General features: G+C 56.5%; 1 protein-coding gene across 4 annotated transcripts in view; it reads right to left on the reverse strand.

Annotated features, from left to right (window-relative positions):
* ADCYAP1R1 (ADCYAP receptor type I) overlaps positions 1-22,177 on the reverse strand; it is a 39,365-nt gene extending 17,188 nt beyond the window's left edge. For 2 of the 4 annotated variants that reach the window (XM_060156040.1, XM_060156039.1), the window contains exons 1-11: positions 22,112-22,177; positions 20,501-20,606; positions 9,648-9,755; positions 7,612-7,632; positions 6,342-6,383; positions 3,689-3,798; positions 3,063-3,160; positions 2,450-2,582; positions 1,450-1,603; positions 957-1,017; positions 276-345 (exon numbers count right to left, since the gene is read on the reverse strand). In XM_060156040.1, coding sequence (XP_060012023.1) covers positions 276-345; positions 957-1,017; positions 1,450-1,603; positions 2,450-2,582; positions 3,063-3,160; positions 3,689-3,798; positions 6,342-6,383; positions 7,612-7,632; positions 9,648-9,755; positions 20,501-20,606; positions 22,112-22,162 — 954 coding nt within the window. In that variant the 5' untranslated portion in view covers positions 22,163-22,177. The remainder of the gene's footprint in view (positions 1-275; positions 346-956; positions 1,018-1,449; positions 1,604-2,449; positions 2,583-3,062; positions 3,161-3,688; positions 3,799-6,341; positions 6,384-7,611; positions 7,633-9,647; positions 9,756-20,500; positions 20,607-22,111) is intronic. The other 2 variants (XM_060156037.1, XM_060156038.1) reach the window with 2 other exon arrangements.
* Between the last annotated feature and the right edge of the window lie 795 nt (positions 22,178-22,972).

Consider the following 22,972-nt stretch of genomic DNA (forward strand, 5'->3'; position numbering starts at 1 on the left):
TCTACTCTAGGGATTAATTCTAAAGAAATATTCACACGTTTTCAAAACTATGCACAGAACTGTTCCTAGTAGCATCTTCCATAATGAGGGAAAATGGGATAAAGATAAATGTCCAACACTCGCGGAAGAGCTAAATAACTTGTGCGTCCTTTTTGCAGAATATAACACAGCCACGGGAGGTTGGTTTGTGTGGTGACCTCTTTATTTCTCCTCCTCCCTTGCCTTCCAGCCCAGGCCTCTGTTTCTTCCCTGCTTCTTGTCCCAAGGACACTCACCATTATGGAGCCAACCACAGGGGCTTTGATCACCCACCACAGAGCCGTGTTGTCATTCATATCCCAGCAGCTGCAAGACAGACAGAAGGAAGAGAGATGATGCTTGCGGGCATCATCTCTCCTGGCTGGCTGGAAGGGATGCAAGGGCATCACCATCTCCTTCCAGCCAGCCCCTCCTGCAGCTCTGAGGAGGGGCTGGCTGGAAGGAGAGCTCTCAGGCGGGCTGCACACCCAAGCCCAGCCCTGGTTCAAGTGCCTTGGTCCTTCCCTCTGCTCCCCTGTCAAGGCAGGGACTGGAGCCCAGGAGTGAGGGCACCAGTGGGCTCCTGGGCAAAGGTCACGTTCCCCCTTCAGACCTAGGGCTCTGGGGGATGCGACCTCACCCTCGATATTCCTCCTCCCCTCCCTAAAAGGAGAACAGCCACTCAGAGTTGGGCCCAGAAGCAGAGCAGGACTCTGAAACCTTGCACATTCCCTCACTGAGTCCCGGCTGAGATGTGGCTGGGTGGGTCCACCCGCAGTGGGGTCAGAGCACAGTCACTGCCCAGGGCTGGGGGTGCAGCCATGCCCGGCATTGGATGGTTTGCCTGAGACAGTTCATGGGACATCAGGACAGCCGCTGACAACCATCTGTAAGAGCCTCCTTGGGGCTCCGGCCCTGGCTCTCGGGCAGGTACTCACCCTGTGTCATCGAAGTAGAGCCTCAGCACAGCCCACACGGACACACACACAGTTGGGGTCCCTGGAGAGCAAGAAAAGGAGCCCCGTGACAACTGGAAAACCAATAGGCCCAGTGTCCCCCTCAGACTTGGGGCTTCTGGGGGCCAATGAACCCCTCAGAGGTGGGGTCCCGACCCATGGGGCATGTCTCCCTCTCAGACCTGGAGTCCTGGGGATCCTAACTGTCCCTCACACCCAGGCCTCCTGGGGGTCCATGTCACTCCCAAACCCTGGGCTACCTCGCCTCTCAGGAGGACTCTTGAGCATATCCCCTCCATCAGACAGTGGGCTTCCTACGAGAAGAGCAAGAAAGCGTCCAAGAACCGGGAGTGTGCCGTCAGCTGCGAGGCAGGTCAGTGCCTCCCTCCTCTGACCTGACGCTCCCGGACGGCAGGACCAAGGACATCCCCGGCCATGAGGCCTGAACCTGTCTGGGAGACAGCCAGTGACCTACCCCAGCCAATGAGGATGTACCAGTAGAAGTATCTCCTCTCGGGGAAGAAGGTCTCCACCAGCAGCGTGAAGAGGTACAGGCCCTCAATGAACAGCCAGAAGTAGTTGGATACGACACAGTAGTGGAAGAAAACCATCACAGCCTTGCATTCCACCTGCAGGGAGAGCGAGGAGGGGGAGGGTGGCACGAGACCCCACCGAACCCTGAAAATCCAGCCCAGCAGGACCAGAGAGGATCCTGAGGGCCCTTCAGCTGAAGCATGCTCGGGTTTAGACACCCCGTGGGTCTGAAAGACTCAACATTCCTGGATTCAGAGTTTACAACTGCAGCATCCTGTGAGTCTGAGTCGAAGCTGCCATGGAGGCAGCTCTGCACAGGTCAGAAAACATGGAACCCCCTTTTCTCCCCAGGCTCATTCTCCCCGACCTTCCCGTCCGTCCCCAGTGTCCACAGGAGAGGCTAATAAGGAGGACCCTGCAGGAGCCTCCTTGGTAAAATAAAGGTTTCAGGCATCACATAGGTTAGGGGAACACCCCTGGCCCCCCGGAAATCTCATAGATCCCCCTCCAAGTGAGCCCTTTCAGGTCAAGGTCTTGTGCTCTGGGCTGTTCTTTCCATCCTGCCCCAACAAAGCCTATCTTCTCTGCTTATCTCCAAATGTATCAGAACTGGGGAGGTGGTCTGGAGGGAACCCCAGCCAATCAGCCCCTTGGCTCCATCTTGGGTTAAACGACCCGCGGCCAAGCCAGCCCTCTCTCTGAGCCTAGGCAAGCGGGACTTGACATTTCCACCCGACCCTCCTCCACTGCCCTGCCAAGGACACACAGAGGCCAAGGGACAGGAAGTGAAGTCCCGCTGGGGTCTCACTGGCTGCTAGTAACTGCAGGGTCATTCCTGGGTTTCCGTGTTCACTAGGGTCGATACCTTAACCTGCAGGAAAACACCTGGACGGCAGGGCGTCGCAGGGAGGGCCAGTCCTGGCAGGGCTCCGCGCACTCACAGTGGAGATGAAGCAGTGGTTGCCGTCCTGCTCAGCGTAGAGGATCCAGTCTTTGATGAAGACGGAGATGGCCCTCAGCATGAACGACGCAAAGAGGTTCATGTGGATGAAGTTTCGGGTGCAGTGCAGCTTCCTACACCAGTGGCCAGGGAAGCAAAAGGCTTTGAAGTAAGGAACTCCACAGCCTTCCGCCCTCCACCTCGGGGTCTGCTTTGGGCCAACTCCACGGCTTTGTCTCAAGGGGGTCCTCCACCTAGACCATCCCCTTCTTCCCACCTAGACTCTAAACCCTCGCTCACTCCCAGGCCCCTGCCACCTGGCCCCACTACCCTGTGACCTACTCCCTCCTGTGACCTCTCTTTATCTAGACCAGGAAGATAAAGTGAGGAACGTAGGTCTCCTGCCCAGGGTCTTCCTTGCTGTGTGGCCCTGGACAAGTCCGTTGCCCTCTCTGGGATCAAGTTTCCCATCTCTTATCCTAGGGGTGGGGGAAATGCCTTCCAAGGGACTTCCAGAGCTGACATCCAGGGAAGCAGTGGGAGGTGGGAGGGATGGAGCAAGGGCTCTGAGCTGGGGTGGGCTGCGCTCACTCGAATGCTGCCCAGGGTCTCACCGGAAACGACACAGGATGACCATGGCAGTGGTGAGGGTGACGAGGGACGTGCTGTAGCCAACCGTGTACAGGGCCTTCACCGACAGGTAGTAATAATCCTGGAGCAGAGCACAGGACACGCAGGGCTCCACGTGGGGCCTGCCCCCGGCCCCCACGGAACTGCATCCGATCTCCCAGGCACCCCCCAGCCACCTCCTCCCTCTGCAGGGTCCGCACTGTGCAAAAGCTGAGGGCTGGCAGAGTGCAGGAGCACTGACCAGCCAGATGGGGGCCCAGCCTCATCCTGGGGGAGGAGCCGGGAGGCCCCCTGCTGGGCCCCACATTAACCCTTCAATGGCTGGGCCACAGAAAGTCTGTGTCTCCTGAAAGAGTAGCTAGGGAGGTGGAGGACGCGGGTTGGGGGCCGGAGGAGCTCAAGCAGCAAACCAGTTGTTTCTCAGCCCAGAATGAGCGAATGAAAGTCCCGCCCTCTCATGCAGCAGGCCACGCAGCAGGTGCTCATGAGCGCTGCCTTGGGACAGGAGCTTCTGCACGTCCATCAGAAGTCCAGGCCTCTGGTAGACACACCCCTCCACCCACCTCCTCGGCCTCATCCCTCCACCTCCAGGTGAGAAGCAGACACTCACCTGGTCCCCGGTCTCAGACTCGTACTCATCAAACCCACAAGCGTCGAAATAATGAGGGAACGGCTCCGACCATCCATCCTCTGTGCAGTTCCGGCTCACCACCCTCATGCCTGCAGCAGAACAAAAACTCAGTAAGCCACAGAAGTGATTTAAAAGGGCTCCGAGATTCTTACTCGAAAATTACTTCTTAAGCGGGAATTCCTGGAAATCCACATGCCCATCGGAGAAGCATGGCAGCTGAAGGTTCATGAGATCCTCCACTGTCCAAGGGAAAGTAGTCATTGCTTTTCCCCTTATACAAAGGACGAGGAGGGTAGGAGGACAAGGTGCAAGCTGACCTCTAAACAAGGGGTGAGGGGACTAAGCCAGAACGAATCCAGCCTCCTTCCGCCTAGGGAAAGGCCTGAGCCCCTGCCCTGGGCCCTGGGTCGGCACTTGCCAAACTTCGGCGAGCAGAAGAATGACCTGGGATCACAAATGCAGATTCCAGGCCCGAAGATTCTGGCCCAGGAGTCACCTCAGGTGGTGGTGCAGCAGGAGTTCTTGTCACACCTGGAGCTCTAGGTGATGCCTTTACCGGGAGCTCTGGGCCTTCCAGCAGCTGCAATATCCCGTGTCAAGGGGACACGTGGCTTGCTTAATTAACAAGGACCAGACCTCCACTGACCTAGCATCAGATCTTATTAAGATACACATTTAGGTTTAGAAAAAAAGAGACTTTGCCTTTTCAGGTTTAGGGGTCTGTTTCCTGTCACTAATATACCTTAATTTTCTTTTGCTCAAGTTTAAAGGCCATTTTGCAGGACATCAGAGTGGGCAGGAGTCATTGGCTGGCTGCAGAGTGGAGTCCAGTCTGGTTTTCACCCCGCCTGGGTGCCTTCTGGCCTTTAATGATTGCTCATTTCACCTGCCCCGCTCCTGATTGTCTAAAGGTGAGCCATGGACGTCTGGGGGAGGGGAGAAGGCAGCAGCCACACCCTGCCTCCAGCCCAGCCCCTGAGTGTGGCCCCAGGCTGACCCCCCTTCCCAGACTGGCTTCCTGGGAGTTTACCTGGTATGTTAGGACACCTGGGGTTGGCTCTTCCTTTCAGGATTCAGGGGCCAGAAAGTCGTATACAAGAGACATCTGCATAAAAGAGGCTCCAACACCCACGTTGTTGGAAGAATCCCCCCCCCCCCCCCGCCCCGTGGCCAAGGCCACCTCTGGGGCACTCAGGAAGGGGGCAAGGGCAGAGGCCAAGAAAGGGGACCCCTACACTTTTCCAACCTCGTGTCCTGCTGGTTGAGTTGGAAGATCTAAGGCCAGTTCTTTTTTTTTGCGGTACGCGGGCCTCTCACTGCTGTGGCCTCTCCCACTGCGGAGCACAGGCTCCGGACGCGCAGGCCCAGTGGCCATGGCTCACGGGCCCAGCCGCTCCACGGCACATGGGATCCTCCCGGACCGGGGCACGAACCCGTGTGCCCTGCATCGGCAGGCGGACTTCTCAATCACTGTGCCACCAGGGAAGCCCAAGGCCAGTTCTTTTTAGCCAGGAGTCAGAAACGCACTTCCTGGGACTCTGGGAAGCAGCGGAGGGCGGGCTCTCCTGCCATAAAGAGAGCTCTGCCCAGAGCGGGAAGACTGGTCTCCATCGCTGCTCAGATTCTGAGTCTTATGACCCAGGACAAAAAGGACATCTGGCAGGCCCAGGGAGAGAAGGGCTCACTTCTGTCCCACAGTTTGATGCCAAATGGTTCCTTCTTCCAGCAAATCTGTTTCAGGCTGCTACTGGCAACCTCTTTCCAAGTCCCTCTGAACGTTTCTTTCAGAAAGTCTGCACGTCCTAGGGGACCACGGCCTTGGCCAAGCCCTTCCCTCCCCTGGGTCTCCTCTCTGCTTTGCCCACATCGGGGTGGTGGGAAGAGGAAAGGGAAGTCGCTTTGAAAAACATTTTTGTAAAAAAGTATCCTGGAGATACAAGCCATTTCCTTTCTTTTATTTTCCTTCTTTCTCTTTTTATAATACAGCGTGGGCTCAGAAAAGTATAAACCTTTTTGTTCAGAACTATTCCATGAATCTGCCACTCTACTGCTCTGATAGAAATCTCCGGAAGATGAAGTCCTCTCCAGATTGTCACCACCCTGCAGTGGCTGCACCTACTTCACTAGGCTGTTTTGCCCCAGCACCTCTGTAGGAGCACAGAATCTTAGGGCACGGGTTCTCAAAGTGGGTGCCCCCCCAGACCAGCCCATCAGCATCCCCTGGGAGACTGGCTAGAAATGCACATTCTCAGGCCCCACCCAGGCCTGCTAAACCAGACTCTGGGAGTGAGGTCCAGGAATCTGCTTTAACAAGCCCATTAGGTGATTTTTAAAGTATGAGAACCACTGTTCTACGTATGGGAGTTCAACGCTATCGGAGACCCCTTAAGGAGCTCCTTACTGAGATCTGTGCTTCCCTGAAATTGTATGCACAGTGTTCTGTCTGAGCACTTGCGTGCAAATTTCCATGGAGAAAATCCACAGCTTTATCAGAGAAGGAAAGCGAGCTGCCAAAGATCACACAGCCAGAGAGAGGCATAGACCGGCCTGGAAGGAGGGGTTCCCCAAGTTCACGGGTTAGCAGATGCCCTCCCTCCAGCCAGCCCATGGTAAACCCCAGTTCATCCCTTACCTGAGGGATCCAAGGAGTTACTGTCAGCAAATCCAAACTCTCCTGCAAAACAGGCGTGAGCATGAGTCGGGACACCCGGCCATCAGCTTGCCTGGGCTATCCACTGCTTACTCTGCACCGTGGAAGGCCAAGGCTGCCCCTGGCCTGAAGGATCAGGGCTGGGGGAAGGTGGGATCTTGGCTAAGAGGCTGTATCACACAGAGTAGCCACACACACCTGTCTGACACACTGTACCTTCCAATGCCATCTCATTTGCTTTGTATTTCTATGATGCTAATGGTGGCCCATGACTCAGTTCTCTGCACTGGACCACAGGGAGTGGAAATGGGACATTGTCGGGAGGATGGGAGGGCCTCTGGAGTGGGAGAGGACTAGAAGAGGGTAATTGGGCCTTTCCTCTTTTTTTGTAGGTGCTTGTTGTTTATCTATTTTATATAAAGTGGTGTGTATATGTTAATGCCAAACTCCTAATTTATCTCCGCCCCCGCCTCCGCTATCCCCTTTGGTAACCATGTTTGTTTTCTATGTCTGTGAGTCTATTTCTGTTTTGTAAATAAGTTAATTAACTGGGTCTTTTTAAGAAAAGGGCAAAGAATAGCAATATGGGTCCTGCGCTTGCATTTTTTCTTTGGTGCTCAACCCTCAATCTCAGCCCACAAACCACTCCCATCAAAGGGAACCCAGAACTCCAAAGAATTCCTCCTCAGACATTTTCTCTCTTTCTCTCCTGACTCTTTATTCCCTCCTCCACCCGTTCTTTAGGCTGAATCTCCTGTTAGCAGTGAACCCCAATTTCCCCTCTACTTCTCAAAATTCTGTTTTCAAGGTTCAGCTGACATGCCACCTCCTCCAGGAAGCCTCCCCTGACATCATCGTTATTCTGCCTGAATGCCACCTGGTTGGGTCTCTTCTACTCTGGAGCTTGCCATACATTCCAACTCCACATGTTGGCTCACTCACACAATCAGGCCTGTACGTGTACATATGCACGTGCCTGGGCACACGGTGGCCTTGTTTGCTAACCCCTCCACAGGGGAGTGGGTGTCAACTTCCCAAACAAGCTCATGAGCACCCTGAGACCAGGAGCTCCATCTTCCATCTTCCTGTGTCTCCCCCACCTCCAGATGGCCAAGGGGGGGGGGGGAGGTGGGATGAACCCAGCCCCTGATGAGCCTCTCATTCCACCCCCACCCACTCCCAGCAGTCAGAGCCAGGCTCCTGCCGGATGGACAGATGATCAGCAGTCTGTCCTCTCCAAGGTTCCTCTTACCGATGGTTTCTGTCTCCCAGACTGAAACAGAGAGAGACAGACGGACAGACAGAAAGACAGAGAGAGAGAACACAGAGGTGAGCAAGGGGTCTAAAGTCAGGACTGCTCTCTCTGGGCCCTGCTGACGATTTCCTCCTCTTTCCCACTCCCAGACTCTGGAGAGAGGCTCTGCTGGGGGCGCCAGAGGCATGAGAACTACAAGCTGGGGCTGGACCAGACACTGGAGACTTCTACGATTCCCTCGAGAACAGGACACAGTTAAAGAGAAATATCAGAGGCATGTGTAAGGAGGAGAGCGATCAACGTTCCCGTCTCTCCAATAGCCCGCAGAGCAACAATTATTACAATGAGATTCAGCCCTGAGAACCAGGAAATAAAATGAAAAAACGCCACCTTCAGCTTTCTAAGTATTTAAGGCAAGTCTCACTAATCCAGCTCTGTGAATGGAGATGCTAAAAAGGCCTGCCTTAATGAACCATTAAGAAGCAGGGGTAAATAACACATTCATTGTGCACTTGCCAGAGGGAGGCACAGAGTCTGAAGGAAAGTTTATCTTAAGAAAATGTTATTTTACTGCTGATTCATTTTACCTTTTTTTGTGGTTGAAAAGAAGTAATCCTGCCATGGTACCTGACCCAGAGTAGCTGTTCTGTCAACTTTAAATAAACGACTGAACGAAAGGAGTACGTGAGTGGAGGAAGTGATTAAGTTGGTTTCTATAGGAATGAATTCGAAACCGGGCTGAATCAGCAGGCGGCCACCTCGCCTGACGTCCCACCATTCATACTGTGCCTCTTGCTTCAGAACTTCCCATCCTGCCCTGGGTCACACCCAGTCCCCACGCTGTCAGGATGGAAGAGTTCAACTGCCACTCTCCTGCTGGGCTGGCTGGAGATTCTGGAGGTGGGAGGTGTGGCTAACAGGCCCTGCTCCGGAGCGGAAGTTGGGGGGAGGCGAGGCAGGGGTGCGATGCAGCTAGACCCTGCCTCCTCTGGGCCTGGGCAGGGAGGCAGAGATGGGGCCCTGGCACCCCGATACAATGCCACTACCTCCCTCCGCCGCCTCTTGCAAAAAGAGAAGTCCAGGCACAGTCTAGGTTGCTGGACTTCCAGGTGTGAAAGACTTTGCCGCTGCCTCTCACACACACGCTAGGGACAGCGGCAGGCAGGATTCTGTAGTGAGGTGGAGCTTGGAGACTCTCCACTTCTGGAGGGACACTGGCTGAAGCCTTAGGCAGGTGAAGGACGAAGCTGAGACCCAGGTCTCAAGGGGCCCGAGCCTGGCCGCCCACACGTGTCTCAGACTCTCTAATCTCCTCAGGAGCCCCACCCTCCGTCCTCCTCAAACCAAGGCCCCAACCCAGGGCTCAGTGGTCCACGGGTGGTTCTCAGCACATCACCGGCCTGGAGCCCGGCCCCGCCATCTCTCCCCGCCCAGCCCAACTCAGCACCCCTCAGCTTGCCACCCTGCTTCCCGTGACAGCCCCAGGGTTGGGGTGGAGGGCCAGTCTGGCTCCAGGCCTTTCCCAGTGTCAGTGTGGACTCATCAGCCACCAGCCTTCTTTAGGAGTCCACGAAGCCTCCACCAAAGACAGGAACAGGCCTGGAGAGACCACCAGACTCACATTCAAAGGAGAGACTCCCCAGAACCCCCTCCCCATGGAGAGGCGGTCACCCAGGCCTCTCTGTGCGAGTGATAACGGTGATAACATCAGCTGACACCACTGACCATTAAGACACGTCCAGTCTCGCTAAGGGACTTCTCGCTAAGGGACTTGGAGTCCAAGCTCGAGAGCCCAGCCACGACGATGCACCTCCACGTGGACTTGCCACGTCTGAGGGGTGCTTCTGTGTCCCTGTGTGCACGAGGGTCCATGATTTCATCTCCCCGCCAGCACACGAGCTCTGGAATGGGAAGTATCTGCCTGCAGGGCGCCCTATGTCCCTGGTGCTGGTCTCTCAGAAAAGCCTGAGGTCCGAACAAGGGGAGCAGGCTGGACCCAGAGTGGCCTGAAGAGGCCCCCGGGGGGGACCCACCTTGGTCTGGGTTGAAGATTCGGAAGAGCTCAGGGCAGCTGACGAGGACCATCTCACCCACGTGGGCAGGCTTCCAACATGTGATGTTGTCCCACATCCCAGGGCAGCCTGTGAGGAAGGGAACCACGGTGAGAGGGCAGCCAGACGCCCACATACACACACACACACATCACACGCACACATCACCCTGCATGGGCTCTTCCACGTCCCCAGGCTCCACGTCGTGGTGGGGTCTCCCTACCCCTCGGGGGAGGGGCAGGAACCGTCTGGCCCAAGGATGGTGCTCCACGCCCTCTCCCCACCGTCGCCCAGCGCCCTTCAGGGCAGACCTGCAGCAGGAAGACGACACGGAGCTGGGACCTGAAGAGGACCACAGATTGGCCAGATGGGGGTGGGGGGAGGAGGGGAGAGGCCTGCGAAGCCGAGGCCCCGAACTATGAAAGGGCTCGGAGCACGAGGAGCCAGGAAGCAGGGAGCACCTGAGGGGCCACTGCTGGTGAGGCACCCCCGCACCAGGTGAGCACCGAGGGCTGGAGGAGAGCAGGGACAAACCGAGAGCTACTCAGGAATCGCCAAGGCGTGCGACTCGCTGGACATGGGCTTGTGAGAAAGGAGGAAGAGGCTGAGCTTGACGACCAGGCTTTCAGATTTGGGGCTCCGTGGACGCTCCGACCCCCGTGCCTGCTCTCCTTCCAGCCCTTGCCAGCCTCTCTCTGGAGTCCTCTGTACTCCCATCACCACCACCTCCCCTCCCCTTCATGCTTCACCCCTCGTCTGACTCCACCCCTCCTCTCCACGGAGAGGCCTCTTGCCCTTACGGACCTCTCCGCCCTTATGGAGTGGGCTCCACCCTGCCCACCCCGACTGCGTGCAGGGGCTCGTGTCTGCCCTGCCCTCGGCCCCTTGCCCCACTGCCCTTAAACGAGACCACCGGGCCCAAGGACTTCAGGATAGAATTACACAGACAACCGCCAACCCTGACTCCTGCACAACACGGGGGCTACCTTCCATGGCCGGGGCCTGCTGGATATCCCCACCTTGAAAGGCCTAAGACGATCCACACACAGCGTGTCCAAGACTCAGCTCAGCATCTCCTACAAACTCTGATTTCCTGTCTCAGCCCCAGCTAGAGCCCTGGAGTCACTCTTGCTTTGTCTCCTCCTCCTTCGTGCTCACAGCCGACCGGTCACCAAGTCCTGCTGGTGTGACGTCTGGATATTTGTGGAATCCATGCCCTGCTCTCCATCCTTGCACTCCCACCTAGCTGAGGGCTGACCACCTTTCACTGGGACCATGGTTACAGCCTCCCCAGTGGTCTCCTCACTCAACCGCACAGAGCTGTGACCGTGAGCTCTTCCAAAGGAAGATCGGGCTGGGTCACACAGCCGCCACCCCCAGTGAGCACCTTCCAGCGATCCTATCACCTCAGCTGTAACGTGGTTCCTAAGGCCTGGCCCTTGCTTCTCACTCTGGCGTGTGGGGTGTGGGTGAGGCCCTGGGATGAGCGCTCACCCAGAGAAAGGATGTGATGTGAGAGGAGCATGGAACCCCCCATTTTCCAGGTGGGCAGAGATGTAATCATGACGGGGGGGCAAAGGCAGAGAAGGGAGGCAGCAGTGTGGCGTGTCTGACGGCAGAGTACAGACTTTCAGAAAAGGGACCACATCCTGCTGAGCGGTGGGCTTTGGAGGGCTTCCCTGCCATGTAAGGGACAGCCAGCGCTTGTCCCAGCCCACAGGACTGCTAGGAGGACCAATGAGTTCATACATGTAAAGCTCGCAGAAGAACGGCGGGCTCACTCAACGCATGCTCGCCATTGTTATTACCATTGATTTCATTATTTCAATTAGGGGTCCCTGGGGATCATTCCCCTAAGAGAGATGAAACACAGCCCTAGCAGGTGAGAAGAAAGGCCAGTGGAGGGCCACTGACAGACACAGAGGAAGCCCGGGCAGGTGCTGGACAGGGATGGGAGCCCGGGGCGGGCCTCATGAGCTCACAGCCTCTTGGGGTCCATGACTGACTTTCAGGTCCTGTTTGGACCAGAAGGCACCCAAAGCTTCCAGGTGCAGAAAACCCTCTCTCTCAGAACTCAGACCTGGCTACTTTAGAATTCACACCCAATCACATTAGCCTCTAGCATCCTGCTCCCAGAATGACTGAGTCTGGGAGACAGAAGCATCATAGAAAGCTCTGGGGACAACAAACCAAGATGACGAGGATGCTGGGGCCACATGAAGGGAGATGGGTCCCAGGTCTGTTACTGACGATTCCTATCCGCCCACCACAGCAGGGCTCCAACCCGCACGTGGCTGGTTATGACAACACATCCTTGAAAGAGACCTAACAGTACATCTTTGGCCGCCATGGCCCGTGTTGACCGTGGAATGGCCATGGAGCGTGGCTGTGTCTGGCCCATGCCCTGGGAACCCCAGTCAGCAGATGTTCCCTAAATGTGGAACGTTAGGCCCTGGCACGGCCTAATGTGTTCCCCTGAGTTCTGTGAGCCATCATAGCAAATTATGGAGCCTGAAGAGGAGGCTATGGGAACTCCTTTTTTTTTTTTTTTTTTTTTGCGGTACGCGGGCCTCTCACTGTTGTGGCCTCTCCCGTTGAGGAGCACAGGCTCCGGGTGCGCAGGCTCAGTGGCCACGGCTCACAGGCCCAGCCGCTCCGCAGCACGTGGGATCTTCCTGGACCAGGGCACGAACCCGTCTCCCCTGCGTCGGCAGGCGGACTCTCAACCACTGTGCCACCAGGGAAGCCCAAGGGAACTCCTGATTTGTAGCCAAGACAGACTGAAGTGTGGGTAACCTGGGGCCCCATGACTTGCAATTGGCATCTGAACTGGAGGAGCAGTCTCCTGAAGCTGACCCTTAACCTGCTGGGTCTGTGCTAACTCCAGGTCGTTAGTGTCAGATTTGAATTAAATTGTAGGGACATCCAGTGGGTATCCGTAGAAAACCGGAGAACTGCTTGGTATGGAAAACCCACACATTTGGTGTCAGAAATGCTGTGAAACAGTTTTGCTTTATGGGACAATGTCCCCGACCCCAACGGGAGCTTTCAGCCATCCACACACCTCTCTGGCCTGCATCACTGGGGTCACAGGAGACGCAGGTCACCATCTCGGGGCTTTCCAGGATGCCCTGAGCACATTTCTCCCGTAGGTATCACCTCCTGGCCTGACCCACAGAGGAAGAGAGGCGGGGTCTGTCTCCTCTCCTGTTCTGGATGGGGTCTGCTCTGGCCTCAGGAGCCTTGGAGCTGAATCCTCCCAGGAACGTTTTCCAGGGAGATGAGGATGGGATTGGGCTCCTGAGAGTGCCTTGGGTTTTTCTAACTAAGGACAGCGACTCATTTTCCTTCCACGCCCACAACACACATCCAGTTTCTCTTTCCCCATCTGTTCCAGACTCCAGTCCCAACAAAGCTTAGTTCTGTTGAGGCTAGAAGATTTCAAGATGCCATTTCTCCCCCACTCCCCCTTCTCCCTTTACCTTTTCTGTGTCTTCTCTTTCCCCTTCCCTTCCCTCTTTTTCACTCATTTATTCAAGAAATATTAAGTGCCTATTACAAGTCAGACACCGGAGAGCAAAAGTGGGGTGAATAAACCCCCCGGTCTTTGCCCGCACGGGGCTTATAGCCTGTGGTCATGAGAATGAGTTTGGATTTAATACCAAATGCTGAGAAGACATTGGATGGTGTATTTCTTTCCTGTTGCTACTATAACAGAGCAAACTTGGTGGCTTAAAATGACACAATTTCTTATCTTACGGTTCTGGAGGTCAGAAGTCTCACTGGGCCAAAGTCAAGTTGTCAGCATTCCTTCTGGAGGCTCTAGAGGAGAATCTGTTTCCTTGTCTTTTCCAGATTAAGGAGGCCACCCACATCCCTTGACCTGCGGCCACTCTCTCCATCTTCCAAGCCAGTAGCATAGCATCCTCAAAGCTCTCTCCTCTGACCCTCCTGCTGCCTCCCGTCACCTATGAGGCCGCTTGTGACTACACTGGATCCACCTGGATAATCCAGGCCACTTGCTCCATCTTAACTTAATTATACCTGCCAAGTCCCTTTTGTCATGTAAGGCAACACATTCACTGGCTTTGGGGATTTGGACGTGGGCATATTTTTTTTTTTTTTTTTTTTTTGCGGTACGCGGGCCTCTCATTGTTGTGGCCTCTCCCGTTGCGGAGCACAGGCTCCGGACGCGCAGGCTCAGCGGCCATGGCTCACGGGCCCAGCCGCTCCGCGGCATGTGGCATCTTCCCAGACCAGGGCACGAACCCATGTCCCCTGCATCGGCAGGCGGACTCTCAACCACTGCGCCACCAGGGAAGCCCATGGACGTGGGCACCTTTGGTGGGGGCATTATTCTGCCTCCCACAGATGGGTCTGAAGACGCAGAGTCACATGATCTGATTCAGCTGTGTGGGAAGGTAATATATTTCAAGAGCAGGAAAGCAAACATGGAGACGTGTCTGTCAGGACATGGCAGCAGTCCAGAGGAGGGTGGTGGGACTCGCTTAGGAGCCACGGCAGCCAAGGTAGAAAGGAGTTCTGCGTAGGAGAGTCTGGAGGCAGGACTGACAGGACTTGGTGACACACTGGCTGGACCCAGCCGGTGAGCGTGCCAGGGAGCGTTGGTGCTCATCCGTCTCACGTGACTGAGTGCTCACCCATGGGAAGAGGGGGGAAGTGATGAACAGGTCTCAAAAACATCCCTCGCAGACTCCATACCCTTTCTCTCTCTCTCTCCCCTCTCTGCAGCATCCCTGGAGGCCGCATATCGAGGGTGGCAGTGTTGCGAGATGCAAGGAGCCTGGATCTCTGAAGGACCGGGCAGAGTCGAACTCCACCTCCCACCTCTGCTGACCACGCTGGCTGGTGACGTGTGCAAGCAGGAAATGTTATGGTGCTAAGTCTCTGAGATGTTAAGGTTCATCTGTTACCTCAGCACGGTCTAGGCTACCGTGACTGATGCACTAAACGGGAGAGAGGGGCCAAGGATGACACCTGGGTTTGAGTGTCCAGATGGCTGGCTGGCTGAGCCACTCACCACAGTGGGGAGGGCTGGATGAGAAGCAAGTGGTGGGGGGAATCGGCAAGCTGGAACTCGAGAGTGTCATCTGGGGTATGTTTAGTTTGAGATGATGTGAAGAGCCAAGTGAAGCCAGATTTCAGATAGGCAGTTAGACAAGTTTCTGGCGTTCAGCAGGGAAGTTGGAACTGGAGGAAGAGAACGGGAAGTGGTCGGCACAGGGATGCTCTGTAGGGCCGTGGACCCGGGCGACATGTCCAGTGAGAGGGCGTAGATTTGAGAAGAAAAAAAAGAGAAGAGGGCTTCCCTAGTGGCGCAGTGGTTGAGAGTCCGCCTGCCGATGCAGGGGACGTGGGTTCATGCCCTGGTCCGGGAAGATCCCACATGCCGCGGAGCGGCTGGGCCCGTGAGCCATGGCCGCTGAGCCTGCGCGTCTGGAGCCTGTGCTCCGCAACAGGAGAGGCCACAGCAGTGAGAGGCCCGCGTATCGCAAAAAAAAAAAAAAAAAAAAAAAAGAGAAGAGTCTAGGGCCTGGCCCCAAAAGAAGAGATGCCACCACTCAGAAGAGGAGCCAGAAAAGAAGACTCAGGAGGGGTGGCCAGAAATACAAGGAAAACCAGAAGACGTTGGTGACACAGCAGCAGCAAAGCCCGCTTCAAGGAGGAGGTGTGGTCAAGTGCATCAGACATGGCTGCGGGGTCGAGAAAGTTCCTGTCCTCTTCTACCCTGTGCAGAGGAAATCAGAACTGGTCCTCTTCCCTGGGAGAACTCTCCACTCTGACACCCCAAGCCTTCCGATCGACCTGCCTTGGGCCCCAATTCTACACGAAGCCTGCCTGTGCCCTCCTGGCTCAGTCTGTCCCGCCGAAAGCCTCTATGGGACTTGATGGGAGGAATTCAGGCACCGGGGGATTCCCGCTCGGGGGGGAGAATGCTGGGCACACTCTCCGGGGCTGCTCCCACTAAGATGCTGACACACAAAGCAGCCAAGGGGAGGCGGTGCCTTGTGACAGCAGGAGGGGAAAAGACCACTTGGGCAGGTTGAATGGAGAGAGAATGCAAGAGCCATTAGCCCCGACTGGAACAAAATAAGGAGCTAATCTCGGGTTGTCATGGTGATGATTCTGTCCAGTTCCACACAGTGTTCAAAACTCGTGAGACCAGGGGCGCCAAGGGGACTCAAACAAAGGCACAGTCCTCTCTTTGAGAAGCTGCCTGAGGATGCCTGCGTATCGTTAGAACAAGCCCCTCATTTCGGCATGCGATTCACGGGTAAAAAATGATTCCATTTAAAAAAAAATAAAAAATGATTCCATTTACTGAAATTTACTTTACAGCCAATGTTACTGATCCATAAAATGAAGAGCAGCTGTGAATTCAGTGCTGGGGGAGTGGAGGAAGGACTGAAGATGCAGCCCTCCCCTCTGGACGTCAGCGGTTCTCAAAGTGCAGACCCCAGAGCAGAGCGCCACTGGGAGCATGCCAGAGGCCCAGACACTAGGCCCCGTCAAACCCACTGAGTCAGAAACCGGGGCTGGGCCCAGTAATCTGGGTTTTCACAAGACTTCCAGGAGGTTCTGATACAGGCTTAAGTCTGAGAACTACGGACCAAAGAGAAACAGGTTTGGACAGAAACAGAACCCTTTGTCAGATCTGGGGAGCGAGTTCCACAGAGGGCGGGTCCCTACAGGCCCCGCCCCCTCCCCACGCTGGGGGTCTGTTCGTTCTCAGAACAGCTGGGAGGCACAGACAAGAAGCTGGTCTTGCCCCGAGGATGGGGAGCCTGGGCCCAGCCTTGCAGTGGTTCCCCCGCCCTCCTCCAGGCCTCTCTTCCGGTGAGGGGGTGGAGCTGGGGGCTAGGGTACACACTCTGCACCCTGGACAGGCCTCAGAGGCTGGGTCAGAATAGCAATGAGCAGGCTTTCCTGTCTCTCCTCCAAGCCACTTCCCTCTTGCCCCTGCCAAGGCCGCGTCAGGCCTCCCTCTTCCATCTTCTCCAGAGTATGGGGCGTGGGACCCCCAAGGAGGACCACACCTGACCAGCCCACTTAGACGCAGGGAAGGCCTCCAGACTGATGCAAGCCCGCAGTCCCACAAAGAGGACGTGCTGGCAGGACTCACCCTGGACAGGCAGGATGGTCGGGCTGAGCCGAGAGAACAGAAGTGGCCAGCCCAGCAGGCAGTGCCTGTGCCCTGTGTGGGTCTGGGGACGCTCCAGAGAGGAGGCGCAGGTTCCCACGCACAGGAGTCCTTTCTGCTTCTCTCTAGGCACAAGAGCACCGCAGCACAAGAGGGCCCTCCCTGGCTGGGACAGCAGACCTGGGTCCTGTCCCAGAGCTGGCTCTGGCCCTCGGTGTGACTTGGCCAGCGACGTCCAACTCTGGCCTCAGCCTCTCCGTGCGTCCCATGATACAGCCGGACTTGGTGCTGTCTCAAGGTCTGTTTAGCATTCAGGAGTTTGGAACGAGGGACAAAACCACTAAATATATCACCTCAACAACGGTCCCAATAAACATCTTTAAAACCCGCCAGGGACGCTGTGGGCAAAACCACCCAGTCAGAAAGCTTGCTTTCACTCTCCGCTATCTTACCTATATTTTCTACCCCCTTCAGCTGCCTGCTGAGCGCCGGTGCCCCTCCCTAGCATATCTCTGTCCCTCGGCTTCCATTCTGAAGGCCCCTGTATGCAATACGGTCCCACGTTCTCTTTGCGGTGAAGGTCCCAGGATCAGTGAGGGATATGGGTTTGAGGGGATGCAGGTGTCATCCTGGGAACCCCTCACCATCCCCCCCAACCACACGTACATGCCACAGACACACCTCCCCTCTAACAGATCAGTGTCTTCATTCCAATGCACTCACTTTATGGGATTTAAAAGATCATGGGGACACACAAGTTATATATATATATCTACAAGCATTGCTGTGAATACACACTCACAGTCACTGGAACAAGCTGACAGATTTTCTTTTTCAAGTGTGTTTCCGGGACATCGGCTGACCCCTGGCCAGCGTTCTGTGCATGGTGTATGTGCTTGGGACAGAAGGGGCAGGGGAGGTGCAGAGAAGGGGTACAGCAGGAGGGCTGGCCTCTCTCGTTTCACCCCAAGCACATACATTCATACCATAATGCTGATTCTCGCTTATAGTCAGATTGGACTCTTGGCTCCCAGCCACGTCTGCCTGGACACTGGGGGCTGCTCTCTGGCCCAAGTTGACATAAGCACCCTGGTAGAGGCTATTCTCTGGCCAACCCAGTGGCTCTCAACCTTGGATACACTTTAGAATCGTCGGGAGGCTTTTAACACGTACTCTCAACAAGTGCCCCCGTCCGAACGCCAATCACGCTGGTGTGGGGAGGGCCTGGCCGCCAGCATCTTTCAATTCTCCCAGAAGCTCGGCAGGCCCCACCCCTGGCTTTGCCCTCACTCCGCCCGGGCCGGACACCTAAGATCCCAGCTCGTCATGTGAGTTGAATGAGTGCACGAGAGCGTGAGGGGATAAGTGAGCGAATGAATGAGCAGGTGGATGGGTCCGTGAAATTCTTCCACAGGCTTGGGGTCCTTTGACCAGGTTCAGGTTTGGGGGTGACCTCACTTACAGGGCCCCCGAGGCAGGGCTACAAGAGGGAGGTCCAGGCAGCGTCCTGGGCAAAGCTGGAGGCACGGCAGCTCAGGGGATGCCACCACTGCCGTCCCCTCCGACCTCCAACTCCAGGGGCGGCAGACGTGCAACACACAGATACCTGCTCCCGGGCCCTCAGCCACACGTCCCTCTAGCCCATCCCCACCGACTCCAATTCAGGGTTCCAGACCTAGGGGGGGGCTCACTCCCTTCCCCCACCCGCCTCTTGCTGCTGTGGTTCCCGCAGCCCAGAACATCCATCCCTCAGCTCTCACCTGCCATTAAGTGCCTACTCCTCCCTAGGGCCTAACTCAGGGGTTCTTAGCTAGTTTCTCGTCAGAATCGCCTGGGGAGCCTCTAAAAATCACGGTGACTCCAGTGGAGTGAGGCTCTGGCCTAACTGGTTTGGATTGTGTCCTGGGTACATTTTCGTCAAAGCTCCCTGGTGACTCTGACGTACAGCCAGGTCTGAGGACCAAGGACCTGATGTAAAGGCCACCTTCTCCATGAATCCTTCCCCACAGAGAATTCCTTTCATCGTCCTCTCCTGAGCATGCCTGGGGGTGGGAGCCCCTCCCGGCAGCACTGGTCTGCCCCTCCTGGGCTGGCATCCATCCTTCCATCTGCCTCACTCACACTCACACCTCTGCCTGGATGCCCCTGGGGGGAAGGCGGCGGGGTTGGGGGGGGGCAGGTCTTGTCCTCTCCCTGCCGGGGGCTCCACAGGTGCATTTCACCTACATGCCTGCTGGCCCAGTCCCAGCCCCACATCCCACCTCGACCCACCCCTACGGAACGCTTCCTACTACTCGATCCCAAGTATACCTGAGAGCTGCGAAGCAGGAACAATGGCCCTGGGTTGGGAGGGAGGCACCTGGGTTCCAGGCCCACCTGAGCCTGCCACTCCCCCTTCCTATGGTTCTAAAGTCACTGCCCTCCAGGCTCCACATTCCCATCCCCTAGACAAGAGGCCTGGACAGGATATTCTTTGAGTCTCCCGCAACCGTGCACCCACCTAGGCCCCCTGCCTCAGGTTCCCTGGCTGGTGAGGCCTCAGATCCACTCTTGGCCTCAGTGAGAGTTGAGCAACAGCTCACCTGGAGGGAAAGGACAGCATGGCTGGAGTCGCTCCATTACCAGTTAATGCCTGCTGAGCTGACTGGCTGGGGAGCCCAGCCCAGCGGGACGATCACATTTAACTGGGCTGCTGACTAACCCGGCATTTAAACGGATGGTGCCCAGAAGAGCTCCCTGTAAATGGGGAGGAGCGGGGGGAAAGTGGGTCCCTCCAGGGTGGGTGGAGAACCCCACCCTCCAGTGACTGGTGAGTCCTCCAGCGATGCCCCCTACCCCCAAACCCCCAACTTCCCACACAGACCCTCTCCCTGGCCCTGCTGGAGTCAGGAAGCCGAGGGTGCCCTTGCTCTACGGGCCTCAGTGTCCCATCTGCACAGCAGGGGAGTCAGGAGGAAAGGGGTTACACAGGACCACTGGTTCTCAGCCGGGGCCATGCCACTCCCTTGGGACATCTAGAAAAGTGAGGCTTTGGGGACTGTCATTGAGATCAGGGGCAGTTAGGGGTATCTAATGGGACAGCTAAGGCCACTGCATGTCCTGCGGTGCGTGGTACCATCCAGCACAAGGAAGCAGCATCCGGCCCCCCAGGCTGGTAGCAGCCCCAGGAGAACGGAAGCACCAGATACGCACAGGACTGGGGCTCCTGCTGCCTTGTTCTCTCCCTCTGATGGAGTGAGCCGAGGAGATGGAAATGACCCCACACCTCATGCTCTGGGGAGACCAGGTGCTCCCTAGCTCGGCCACCAGCAACAGCTGTGTCCCTTCCACCACCAGGCCCAGGCGGCCTGCTAACGAGCTCTCCGACAGCCGCTGCTCAGCCCAGACACCAGCTCTAACCCAGCTCCCATGGGAGTGAAGGTGGCCACGTCCAGTCACCCGGAATAGCCCCTTCCAGAGGGAGGCATCCAGGGCAGGCCATCCCCAAGGAGGGCAACCCCAGTGTCACTGCCTAGAGCAGATCCAGGGCTCCATCACCCCAAGGGGCTTTCTGAAGGACCCAGGGACCTGTACCCTCCACTACTTTCTATAAGTTGGCCAGAGGCTGGGACATCACTTCTAAGGCTGGCCTGGATGTGCCAGGGATGGTGGCCCTCCCCGCCACCCTCCTCACCTGGGGAGGAGTCATTCAAGCCCATCAGCTCGTTGGCCCTCTGGATCTTCTCCAGACACATGGCTTGTCCCTTCTTGAAGATGCAGTCAGAGTGCATGGCGGTAGCCTGCAGGAGGCACAGGGGATACATGGTGAGAAGGAACAGGGAGGTTCACCGACAAGCCCTGCTACCTAAGCCTCCGGGGCAGTGGGAGAAGGGGAGTGACAGAAGCAGGAAGACGACAGTGACAGAGAGATTTCAGAGCCAGCGGGGACCCTGCCTCCACTTCGTCACAGGCGCCATGAGGACTCTTCCCCTTCACCAACTCAGTGTGGGACCTGGGCAGATCCCACCCGCTTCCTGGGTCTCAGTTTCCATGTCTTATAATAACATTAGCAAGTACACACAGAGCACCGTACTGAGTGCATTACTCTGTCATATGCACGCATATATATATCAAGAGTACTACAAAGCAGGCGCTATTTTTACCATTTCCCATTCCACAGATGGGAAACTTAAGCACAGAGACGTTACGAAACTTGCTCAGGGTCACACAGTGTAGTAGACTGTACAGCCAGGATTCAAACCCACGCAGTCCAGCTCCAGAGACCACGAGGCTACAAGTGCACTTTAGGGGAGCAAGCAGGAGGTGAGAAAGAGGAGGGGCTGAGAGAGCTCATCCTCTCTCTCCTCTGGGGGCCTGGGAGCTGCAGGTGAAGGACAGTGGCAGCATTCCGTGGGGCTTAGTAGCCACTCTCATCTACTCCTGCCCCATGTGACAAAGGAGGGAACTGAGGCTCAGAGAAGTTTAGAAACTCCTGCCCAAGGTCACACGGCTGGTTAGTGGCAGATACTGGATTTAAGTGTAGGACCAAGTAACTTCAAAGCCCACGGATGCTATCACGACAGCTGCATCCTAGTGTTGTCACTTCAACTCAAAAGCCAGGGCAGGGATGGTCCCATAAGGGGATGCTGGCGAGTGTGGAGGCAGGCACAAGGCACCCCAAGCTGCTGAGAGCAGTGCTCAGGGATCCAGTCTAGCTCAGACCGTTCACAGATGTGCACGGAAAGGGATGAGCCGGTCTGCGGTTCACACAGTAAGGCAGGGCAGAGGCAGGACTGGCATCCAGGGCTCTGAAGACAGCTGCATCCATGCTGGTCAGAATTCCCAGGTTGAGGGGCAGGGGCCAATGTCTGGGAACCCTGCACCCCGTCTCTCTCACTCAGAGACATGAGCAGAGAGCAGCCGTCTGAGCTCTAACCTGCCAGAGACTAGTGAGCTGGGGACCAGGATCACAAGTGCCTTCTGCAGCCTCGACGAGGGCCCCTGCATACGGTTGAGCAGGTTGTGTACTGTACAACTCGAAAGGCTGCCGCGTATGTTACTATCATAATAGATTTGTAAATTATGTAACAATTTCTGGTCAAATCGGTACAGGGTCTTGAGGAAGGGGCACCCTTTTTAGTTCACCCAAAAGTGCCAGATGGTCCAGGGGGGTACTGGCAGAGATACCAGCCGTGTGAATTGAGCTCGGCTGATAGCACACAAAAGACACAGGTTATCTGGGGTGGGAGCTCAGGTGAGCCTGGGGTTCTAGCTGGTCATGGAGGGGAGGGTCCTGGGCCCTTACCATAGGCAGCAGAAGGAGGGCAGCCAGGGAGGCCTGTATGACACTGGCCATGATGCTTCTCAGCCCAGAAGGAGGCTCAGGCCAGTGCTGCCCGCCTCTCACTCACAGCAGCTGCTGTTCAGCCCCAGGTATCTACAGGCTAGAAGAAAGGAAAGGTATGAATCCTGCGGGTCCAGCGGCATAAGAGGGGCGGCGACAGCCCCCCACCCCTACCTGCAGCCAAGCCTCCAAGGGTAACCCCCCTCCATGCCTTTGTGCTGTTCTTTATTCTTCTATCCCACAAGCACCGGCCGAGGGCCTACTCACTACCAGGCACTGGTGGTACAGCAGGGAACACGCTGGCTCGGGCGCCTACAAGAATGGTCTGAATGGCTTTCTCCTCTGCAGCAGGTGACTGTGTCCCCAGATCTCCCTCCACAGGAAGAGAGTTTTGGCTGGCACACGCGTGCCCGCCTGGAGAGGACATTTCCAGGTGCCTCTTGCTCTCAGGTGCGGGCATATGATGAATTTCCCACCTATGGAAGGTGGGTGACAGTGACACGTACCACCTATGCGCCACCTGTCCCTAAGGCATCACGTGCTCACCCCTGCTGCTCTTTCCCCCTCCCCGATGCCAGACCCAGGCTGGACAGAGCCGCCAGGACACCACCAAGAGGCGGGGAGCGACACACCGAGAGGAGCCGGGATGACTGAGTGCACCCGCGGCGCTGAGCCGCCCAGCCAGCCTGACGGCCCACCTAGCTACAGGCTGCTACGTGCCCTCCTCTCTAACTCACTCACTCATACAGGGCCGCTTTGTTCCAGCAGCCAAGCCCGGTCCCCAACAAACATAGCCTCCTTTCACCCTGCCGCAGCCCACTT

The sequence above is a fragment of the Lagenorhynchus albirostris genome, chromosome 8, assembly GCF_949774975.1.
Source record: "Lagenorhynchus albirostris chromosome 8, mLagAlb1.1, whole genome shotgun sequence".
Taxonomy (NCBI): Eukaryota; Metazoa; Chordata; class Mammalia; order Artiodactyla; family Delphinidae; genus Lagenorhynchus; species Lagenorhynchus albirostris.